The sequence below is a fragment of the Lasioglossum baleicum genome, chromosome 3, assembly GCF_051020765.1.
Source record: "Lasioglossum baleicum chromosome 3, iyLasBale1, whole genome shotgun sequence".
In the NCBI taxonomy this organism is placed as follows: domain Eukaryota; kingdom Metazoa; phylum Arthropoda; class Insecta; order Hymenoptera; family Halictidae; genus Lasioglossum; species Lasioglossum baleicum.
In genome coordinates, this window is record NC_134931.1 from 2,505,205 (window position 1) to 2,516,526 (window position 11,322).

The 11,322-nt window shown below is 38.9% G+C and overlaps 1 protein-coding gene across 6 annotated transcripts in view; it reads right to left on the reverse strand.

Moving 5' to 3' along the window:
- The window catches only part of Crtc (CREB-regulated transcription coactivator), a 100,640-nt gene extending 94,817 nt beyond the window's left edge, over nucleotides 1-5,823 (reverse strand). For 2 of the 6 annotated variants that reach the window (XM_076420009.1, XM_076420007.1), the window contains exon 1: nucleotides 5,138-5,814. In XM_076420009.1, the coding sequence (XP_076276124.1) occupies nucleotides 5,138-5,251 (114 nt within the window). In that variant the 5' untranslated portion in view covers nucleotides 5,252-5,814. Of the gene's footprint in view, nucleotides 1-5,137 lie in introns of all 6 variants that reach the window. The other 4 variants (XM_076420006.1, XM_076420008.1, XM_076420011.1 and 1 more) reach the window with 4 other exon arrangements.
- Nucleotides 5,824-11,322: the final 5,499 nt, after the last annotated feature.

Sequence of the window (11,322 nt, forward strand, 5' to 3'; positions counted from 1 at the left end):
ATTGCTTAACAATTATAGGAAACGCAAATGACAGTTTGAAAAACGTCTTAAAAATCTAATAAATCTGATAACAATGCGATGTAACTCGCAATTTTGTCAGGTTCATCGTTCAACGGTTTTGATCACGAATCACTGTGATCGGAAACGAATCACGCCAGCCCTAGTTACAAATTAATAAAAGCATTCGTAAAAATTAAGAGGAGGATCCCGTCTTAACAGTGTACATTTTTTCCCTGAATCGATTGCAAATCCCGCGGCAAAGATATCTGCAAATTTTGATTGCCATCGCATCGATACAGATCGACATGTCGCGTACACGGTTTCGAGAGTGTCGTTCAAAGATCGACTTTGTACCTCCGAAACTAAGCGGAATCGACGCTTCAAGTCTTCCGTATTTTATTCCGGAGATTCGGAACTCTCGTACGAGTATGAAGAAACATTCGAATTTGTGATGACTGCGCGGCAGTGTAATCTTTTAGCGAATCGAGCCGCTGCTCATCGGATAATTCGGTGCGAGCCGCTGGGGGCCACGGAAGAAAAATAAAGCGAGCGATCGGGCCGAGCTGACCCGAACCGAACCGAGCCGGGCCGGGCCGTGAGGAATTCGACGCGAACGAAGCTGGTGCTCGCGCGATCACGCACACGCGCCGCGATAACGCGGCCACGATCGAATAATGAGTACATACGAAGTTACAACGTGTGTGTATCGCAGCTTCCGCGTTCAACAGAACACGCCGCCGTTACGTAATCGCGACACAGTTATCGGCGTCGGCGCGAAAAATGCGGCAATTCCACGCGATTCCCGCGACGTAATAATCGAAGTGACGCGACGCAACAAAGAGGGCGCTCAATGCACGAACCTCGCGTCCCTCTTTGGGGTCCAATTCTGAGCTCAAACGCAACAGAAACCGCAACACACTTTTCTCCTTTCGAGGATTACAAGGGTGCGGGATGCACCTCCTTATTTCTCGATAATGCAAAGATAATGCATAGATGATCTAGATAAAAGATCAATCTAGACCGCTATCTCCCTCAAACATCCTACTTTTACGTTTGCGAGGCGTAATTTGCATTATTCGGCAATTTGCAAATAGCTTGCAATCCTGGAAAGGAGAATATCCCCTTAACCCATTGCACTCGGAGTTATTTGAGCTCGAAAGTTAAATTTTTGTTCAACGTAGAATATTTCCATTCTCTATGATATTTTTAAAATTTCGTGGATACGAAAAATCGATATAATAACTCGTACAATACTTAAACGTTTAGTAATTGAATAGATACCAACATATTTAATAATGTAAACACTATTTTGAATAATGGTACAGCAATGTTTAGTGGCGCCTCAGAGTCACCACTCGAATGCTAAGGTCCTCGTCGAACTTACTATGACAGTCTCCTGAAGGAATTTCAAGAGATAGGAATCGAATGGAAATTCACTATGTACTTCGTATATTCAATCAAATGTAAAGAAACTCGTGATGCAAGGGGTTAAGCGTCCCGAAGACCTGACAAAATGGTCGGAGGCCTAGCGTAGCACAGAAGGTGTGCTTTGATAAGGTTTCGTAACTCGAGTTTGCCCTCAGTCTCGCGTGCGGCCTTTAAAGACACGTGGCGTCGTCCACGTGGGCTTCCGGCGACGGCGACGCGCCTACCGAAAGGTAAACACCGGAAGAACTTTTTCGTACCGGGTACATTAACAATTGGAAACGAAAGCTACATTTTTATTCGCAAACGGGTTTCGAAAATAGCGGCCGGCTACATCGGTCGTGGCGATAGGTCTGGGTTAGGTCACGCTGCCGTGAAAATAGAAACGCGATTGAATTCGGACCGATTCGGTGAGCAAACACACGCACCGCGCCCGCCGGTTCGACACATGCCGGGCCGCTTGATACAACAATGAATGGGAAAACAATTAGACGGTGAGAGATCTAACCCTTTAAATGATCCGCGAAAATCAAGAGACTGATCCGCGCGAAAGGAAAAAGAAAGTAAAAATTGGCGTACAAAATAATGTGGTCTAAGTGAAAGTTTAAAAAAAATGAGTGTGTCAGTTATTTCACATCACTAGACAGCGGATTTTATTCATTTATTAAAAAAATGAATTGGTGTAATTTAAAACAGCAAAACTATTAGAAGAATTTAAAGGTACTCCTGTATAATTTCCAACCTATTAAACATATTAAGAAAATACATTTCTATTTCACTCCAGTTTGTTGTGATACAGGTAAACAAATTTTATTGTGCATAAAAATCCGTTGACTACACATCACATTATTTTAAACTAAATTAATTCAACGTAATCTTTACGATATTGTCAAAAATGAACCGTTAGATAGTGCTTGTTGTTTTAACATTACATGGAATTCATTCATGCGCACATATGTATACAGGGTGAGTCACCTAACTAACGTTATTACCTCAAACATCTTTGTTGTTTTCAAAGATACATTAAATGTCTTGAGGACAAACTTGAATGGTAAAATGGGGCTCATGCGACACCAAAAAATTGTTGTTTCTATTCAATTTTTTTTAGAGAAATTAAGGTCGCCTTCATTTTTAAAATGGAACCACCCTTTTTTAAACATCTACAATGACAGTTCCTTTCATTACGAATTCGGTGAAAAAATCTGATGAATTCCTGATGTAGCGATATGTGAAACGGATGAAATTTATGTCGGGCCAGAACTCGTATTACGCTACCTTGACTCATGCTTGCTTCTCGGGCAATTTCCCTCGTACTCACATGTGGATTGACAGCTATAGCTGCTAAAATATTCATTTCATTGTCTTCAGTAGTCATGGAATTCTTTCGTTTACGCTTTCTTACATCTCTACTTCAAGTAGTTCTAAATAACTTGTAGATATTAGTAAAAGAAGGAGTGTTTCGCTCAGGGTACCTTCCTTCATAAAGCAATCTGGCCTGCAATGCATTTTGTCTACATTCACAGTAAACCGTTATCATGTCACACCTTTCAATCGTTCAATAAGACATAGCGGAATCGCGTTTGGAAACATACTGTTAGTAAATAAATCGCACCTTAATCGGCTAGAAGATGTTTGGAAACATTCCATAGCATTGGAGGACCTTAGCATGTTTATTACAAGTCTCACTGGTGATAAACGTATTCTGCTTCCTTATTTTAGTTTTATACTTTTTTCCGTGCGTGACCTTGAATGACCTTAAGTAATTATAGTCACTGAGTTCGTAATAAAAGGGACTATCATTCTAGATGTTTAAAAAAAGGGTGGTTCCATTTAAAAAAAATGAAGGTAACCTAAATATCTCTAAAAAAAGAATTGAATAAAAACCAAAATTTTTTAGGTATCGTATGGCCCCATTTTACCATCCAACTTTGTACTCAAGACATTTAAATGTATCTTTGAAAATAACGAAGATATTTGAGATGATAACGTCAGCTGACTCACCCTGCATAAATGTTGTTTATTACATTTCTCTCTTAAACGACATTACGAAATTAGGCGAGTATCCGATATCACAAATCTTCACCAATTAGCGTAATCGTGTTCCCACGGCGATTTCGTATTTCCCGCCAAAAATTAAAATTACCGAATACCGTATAAACTTGAAAGCAAAACGGGTCTAAAATACAACGAGGAAACTTGTTCGTACTTTGCGCCAAAAATTCAAGCTCGTGTCGGCTGCTATCCGGAATCAAAATTCTAATTCGACCGTGCTCGTGACGCGGTCTGATCGTGGCTAGCTGGTTCTACTAGCGCGTGTTCGTACAAAGAGATTTGACTCGACGTGTTTCTGCTAATGTTTCGCATAGGACCAGCCGGTTTACGATAGTGACAGGAAAACTGGGACACGCGGTACATTAACCGTTGACTTGATCCTAAAGTTTCTTAAATCCGTTCCCATATAAGAGTCGCCTAATAACCAATCGGCTAACGGGCCCATCAAGCGATCCGACGCAGTGGCGCGGCGTGTAAGGAAACGCGTAAAAGTCGCGGCAACCTGTTCCTTTCTCGCGTGAGTAAATCCGTTTAGAACGGACTCGGTCCCGAATGGAAACGGAGACACGTGATCCCGAAAGACGCAATTTAAACATTTTCGTAGCAGCGCGTTTCGTGGTACGCGTACATATGTACATACGTGTACTATGTATATCCGTGGTAACCCAACCTGGCCGACGGCGACAGTCAGTGAAAATACCTCGAGGGCCAGTGAACGATAGGGCATAACTGGTCGAGAAGAATCGAACGGATACGCGCACATTTTCGACGAGCAACAGTTCAACTGGATCGATCGCGAACGGTGAAGTATGTCGCGGCTGCTAGAAAAACACGAACGCCCCGTGGGCATCGTTTGCTATCATTTGGCATCATTCGGTATCGTACAGCGAAACTGTTTTTCGATCGCAGAAGCCACGTCGTCGTACGAATTCGATCGAGGTACATATCGAGGCGATTCGTGTGCAAGGGAAAATGTATCGCGCCGTTGCGGTCGATTCTCGAACGTGTCAGCAGGATGGACGCGATCGACGATCGTATGTATGCACACGTCTGCATTTATTAGGAACTTGCAGGACGGACGACCACGGCGGACAAACGCACAACACGTTCGGCATAGAGTACACTCGATAGCTTGTAGAACCGTTTCCACGCATATACGCACCCTCTCGCACGCATCGCGCGCCGAGAGAGACACGTAGACACACACATGTACAAGGCGACAACGACGGATAAGAAAGAGAGAGAGAGAGAGAGAGAGAGAGAGAGAGAGAGAGAGAGAGAGAGAGAGAGAGAGAGTAACAGTGTGGCAGCGCGAGCGAGTACACGTATGTGGTCGTGTATAACCAGCCACGCACTCATGTATACACACGTTCGTACACCGAGGATACGAACACCACAGTCACATAGAGACATAGGTATGTACACATAGCCGGACAACTGCGGCGCAACGAGGAGGGAGAAGAAGATAGATAGAGAACGAGAGAGAGAGAGAGAGAGAGAGAGAGAGAGAGAGAGAGAGAGAGAGGGAGGGAGAGAGAAAGAGAGCACTCGTTGTTGTTTACGTTCTTAACATCTGAGCCGAGAGAGAGAGGATAGTGCACAGAGCAGCATACCACGACGTGTCCCCCTCAATGGCAAGGACCTACTGGGATTTCCTTACTCTGCTTGTGACGTCCGAAACCTCTCGCATGATCGCCTCAAACGCTGCCCTCTCCTGCGCCTCCTTCTGTTTGTGCAGCGCGATCTTGTCACTGAATTTTCGTGGATTCGCCATGATGGCTCGGGCCACTAGATTACCCTGACACACTCGCGAATATTTCGATACGTGCACCCACTCGACCCGTGGCGCGCCTCAGGCTGGTCGCGCGCGCGTCTACCTTTTTCCCACCGATCGCACCAATAAGGGCTCCGCTAATTTACAACACACCGCACGTTAGAACCCGTAACCCACTGCCTTCTGGATGGCACTGCCGATCACTGATACGCAAGATTATGCGGCGCAGCGCGCCACGCGCATCGCGCAGGAGCCGCTTTTCGCGGGCCGATTGGTTGCATCGTACCCCCACCACTCTGTCGCACCCGCAATAAAAAACCAACGACACTTTTCCGGGGTGTTCCGAAATCTTAGCTTTTGCCGCCTGCTTGTCCCATAGACCTATAAAGATAGACCAAGATAGACTGAGCCGTCTTACGGGCGAGCTGAAGCCTACACTGGCGGCCGTTGGGTCGTGCTATCTCACTCGCACACCGATAGTTGGTGGGGACACAGCGATCCAGTCAACTCTCACTTCACTACGCACTCCCAACTTTCATTGGATGAATCTCTCCCCACCAACTGAATTAGAAAGAGAGAGCACGACCCCTTGCTATCGCTCTTTCTCTCACTCTTTGATCTGTCCCGGCTTCAGCGCTTCATACAGGCAGAGAGTATATGAGAGTGCTCACGCCCGGGTTTTGGCCGTGCCGCTTTTGTCTCCACATCATGTTTAGCCTGGAACAGCTCCTACATCATCTTTAGCATGGAACAGAACCTACATCATCTTTAGCAAGAAACAGAACCCACTTTACTGTTAGCACATCTGACGACATCTGTGACAATCTGTGTCGCTCGAATATTTCTCTTACGCCCTCTAGGATATATTCTGACTGGAGTGAGAAACAGGAGGCCACCAGAGGCCACCGACGGCATTTCGTCGGTGCAGAAAACACTGTATCGTGTTAGCAACGCGCCCGCGCGCTACACTCACCAACGTACCTTTACTAAATCCGTGTGCGCTGCTTGTGCGCTTATGCCAGCCACAATCTATTTTTAGCACTTGCCATGTTGCCATGTTCTATTGCTTTACGGCGAAAGCGAAACTGAAATTCGGCTGTCGAGCCGTCGAGCGTATGAATCGCAATCTGGAGCTAGCATTCGAGTCCCCGTGCAGCGGGGATTTTTTTTTAATTTTTATTTTTCGTTACTTTTTTAATTACATTTTTTAACCTTCCAAAAAATTAAAAATGTAAAAACTATGTTCAAAATATGTATTCATTTTAAATAGAAACGTTTTGTTACTGTCATAATTGCATTAATAAAAATTGGTATATGATCGAGAACAGGTTGATGGTATTTATTTGGACTGATTGGAGAATACGAAAATGCAGGAAGTATTTTTTAGTTTATGAAACAATTTGTAGATTTATTAGTTGTCAAACAAATAATAAAATAAATTGTATAATATATATAAATTGATTTTATACTAGCATACACAAGTTTATTTATTAAAAAATACAGTCATAACTATAATTATAATAGAATTTCATAAAATGTATATTGAGGTTATTGCAAACTCATCTTTTTTCGCAATGATGCTCTAATTTCATTGCTTCTCTCGAATGTCCATTTCCTTCCGAGACAGTGGCGTTTCTAGCAGGTGTAAATAAAAAATGTTGATATAAAATGTATCATAATTAAACTACAATTATTCTAATAACGTGGAATGTAGTACATATTAAGTTTTAGTTACCCGGATTTTCTTCTTCGACGTTAAGCACTCTTTACTGCTTCTCGTAATTTACGTATATGCAACATTAGGGTGGACCTTATTTTTCGACCATGAAATTTTTTTGGTCCCGTAAACCAGAATTGTGACAAATGTTGAGAAAATGGTCTGGAAAAATTTTGGGGCCGTTTGAATAATGGGAAAATGAGTTTTTAATGGAAAATGGGAATTTTTTAAATCTTGACATAAATAGACGTTATGATATATCGTTGAATTTGTCTTTTTTCTCTTTAAGAATCCATATATAGCATAAACAGTTGTTGATAGAAAAAACATCCGTGACCTTGAAAACTTTAAATAATGACTTTGAAAAAATTTTTTTCCTTTGATACTATATCCACCTCCTTATATACTACAACTTTTGTTTGAAGAGTTTTTTCATATATACATAACTGGCAGAGATATTACATATAAATAAATTCATTAATACGCTCCAATCTACAAAAGAACAAGAAAGCGAGCTAATAAAAACGTGGTAAGAATAGTTCTAATATCGGAAAAAGAAGTTATTATGAATAATAAGTAGTCTGACTGAAACATGGACTGAAGGTGGTCAATGATACCGCTGAACGGGGCGTTAAACTAATGGAGGATCATAATAAAATTTTATCTAGAAACAAAGAGGAGAAATAATATATGTATACTATACAAACTGTGATGGAAAGCAGTATCCTGACGCCACAAAGCAGAATTTGTCAAAGGATTTGTAAATATTTTTTAATATAGCGAGAAACACCTGATCAATCCCTACATGATTAATTGCATTTTTGGGAGGCATTGAAGACAGCTTATTAACTGAGAGTTATTAAATTTTTCATTTTCCTCAGAGTCAGTAAGTTCTTTATTTTTCTCGGAGTCATTAAGTTTTCCATTTTTCTTGGAGTTATTAAATTTTTCATTTTCTTCAGTGTCGTCAAGTTTTTTCATAGAGTCATTGAAGTTTCCATTTTTCTTGGAGTCATTCAATTTTTCATTTTCTTCAGAGTCATTAAGTTCTTTATTTTTCTCGGAGTCATTAAGTTTTTCATTTTTCTTGGAGTCATTGAAAAGTCCCTCTTTGTCGTTTACGCGCTGTCGTTAAAAAAGTTCTGGTATGTTGCTAGTCTAAAAATATGATCAATGCTATTTTTCAGTTTCTCTAAAAAATCTGCATTTGTCTAATTTTTGCGTGTTTTTCAGTTTGTGTAATTAACATTTTGAACCAAAAAATCGGGAAAAAATCTCAAATATCAATTTCAATTAAATGCAGTTATATGATTAAATTAATGCAAGTAAATAGGAAAAATTGACCGAAAATTGAATGGCGCAACGGCTGTTTTAATAATTCGAAGGACTACCTCGTCCGGCTAGAACCTTCATTCCAAATTGTAATATTCCAATATTTCAGTATCATTTTAAATATTTCAAGTACTATTTAAAACTATTAATGAGTTTTAACAACAAAATATTTTAAATGAAAAACTAAATTTTGACAAATAAAATACGATTATAGCAAGCTTGCTATAAATGTCGAAAACTCGAGTCTGGCCAGAGACATTATTTTCAGGAAACACTATTCTATGATGACGAACGGAAAAAAGGGAAGTGAAGCTCGAGGGCTTCGGTTGCCGCGGAGTGGAGTGAAACATTGTAACATGATACGGGTCGGGTCGGGTATATCGATGTAAAATAACACAATATTTTTTAAGAATTATTATTTTATATTAAAACGTTTGTAGCTTATTGCAACGTTGACCGATTTTGACGAAATTTTCAGAATATGTTTAATTGACACATATCTATAAAACGTATTTTTTAAATTTTCAATGTAGGCCCATATAAAGATGTTGTAAAATGCAACTTTTAGTAAGTAAGTAAATACGTATTTATTTATTTATTTCAGCCTCGTGGCCCAGAAATTGGACTTGGATTATAATTCTCGAAGCCATTCATCCCTCTATTTATCCATTCATCCGTTCCTCCACCCATCCATCCATATCGCATGCCACATCAAATACCTTATTGTCTATGTTGATCTATCCCAATCCCAATGTCTCCCCGCTAATCCCGCCTCTCTCTTGATTATCTCTTGTGATTAATTCTTTCCTTTTTTCTCTATACTCCTAACCCATTCTACAATTTCTCCCACTCTTTTCTCCTGTACTATCTTTTCTATACTTATGTTAATTTTTTCTACCCCTTCACAGTCTTCTGCCAGGTGTTTTAGTTTCCCCAAGTGTCTCTCATTTTTTCTACAATTCCGATCAGTTGCTATTTTTGAAAAAATTATTTTCACATCCTGTACTAAACTAATTGTTCTAGCTTCCTAAAAAGTTCAAATCGTATAGTACAATATTAAAGAAGTTATCATTTTTAGAGCGTCCGAAAATTTTTGCGAGTCACAGTATGTACATATATCGCACAGAACACAATTCTTCTTTCTATTAAATCGCATTTCTTAGGTCAAACAATTGCATTTTGTAATGTATAATAACATGTAATAATAATGTAAAATGTAATAACGTTAAAAATTACTTAATATACACCCGCGGTAAAATCAGTAAGTATAACTTTCGTCCTCACAGCAGAAACGTCGAAAAAATTTTGACAATGATGTCCCACAATAAAAAAAATCTGAAAAAACTTGACGACACTGCCTGCTGTAGTACTTTATCAAGGAACCAAACAGTAGAATAGCATGTTTTCATATTTTCTAGAAATCTGCATTTTTCCGATTTTTGGGGGTTTTTCATTGTTTACGACTACAGTTTGCAACCAAAAAATCTGAAAAAATTCTATAAAATGCGTCTTAGGATCCAAAATATGTAACATTTTTTTTAGAATTTTAGAACGTATTTGAGACCGGAAAATTGCGCTCGACTGTGCAACAGGCCTAACGGTTCTGGAGAACCGATTACACTGTCCAACACCAAATTTGTTTTCAATATACTGTTGGGTCCTTCTTATAGAGTTTTTTGCGCTGATTCCGAATCTGTCCTTAATTTTTCTCCTATACGCACAGTTTTTGAAAAACATGGCTTTGAAAAAAAACATATTTTTCAACTTTAAACAAATATTGTGGTTATTATAAAAGATATTGAATTGTTCTTTACAGCAAAAGATTCTGTAGACTTTCCCGAATACAGTGATATCCATATTAATACATTATGATTGTTTAAACATGTTTAAACAATGATTAAAGACGGAGAGACACTACTTTTGCACCAATTTTTGAGGATATTTTTCAATTTATCTCAAAAAATTAGGGTCCAGCGGAAAATCGAACTATACCACGCGATAGAGCAGACTTTTATCTTGAGAAACCACCCTTTCAAGTTTGTAACGTCGACGTTTTTTTCGAACCAGAAAACAAAATAACTAATATAGAATATTAGAATGTAATGGAGAAGCGTTTGAGCATCTTCTTCAATAAAGACATTTTTTGAAAATATCTCGAGATCTAATAATTTTTTGCCATGTGTACCCCAATCATTTTTTACGTAGAATGAACAGAAGAATCGATCTGTGTAAAAAACAATATGCATTTCTATATAAAGAAATGATGCAATTGTTAATTGCACATGCACTGCTGCATCCAAAAAAAGTTAAAGACCTACAGATGTAGTTTTCTTCGAACCATTTATCTTTCTCCTTTTGCATTTTTTTGTAAATGCAATAATAACCGAGTTATGACTTGTAACAATTGCGTGAATCACCCTGTATACTTAAAATTTAAAAAATACGTTTTATAGATTTGTGTCAATTAAACATATTCTGAAAATTTCAGGGTAACCCTAAAGTTATTCTTCTAAATTTTCGTAGAAAATATTGGTTTTCAATTTGGTTTAATTAATAATAACTGTGCCTAAAAATATGAAAAAAATTGGAGACAGTATTGATGACAGTAAGTATTTCATCATTAAATTAATTTCCAAGATGGTGGCTTTTAAACTTCGATATAAAATCTGTGTTTCTTCGAAATCTTCCGGCTTTTCTATTTTTTAAAACTAGAGTTTGCAACAAAGGCTCGGGAAAAATTAAAATACTTCTATGAATATAATTTATATTATTAGAGATTTGTATATTAGTTACATATTTGATATAAAACAATATAAACTGTATGTCCTAATCCTGGCCAATGATGATGTACGATCTGATCCAGTCTAAAGATGATGTAGGATCTGTTCTAGGCTAAAGATGATGTAGGATCTGATCCAGGCTAAAGATGATGTAGGATCTGATCCAGGCTAAAGATGATGTAGGATCTGTTCTAGGCTAAAGATGATGTAGGATCTTGTCCATGCTAAAGATGATGTAGGAT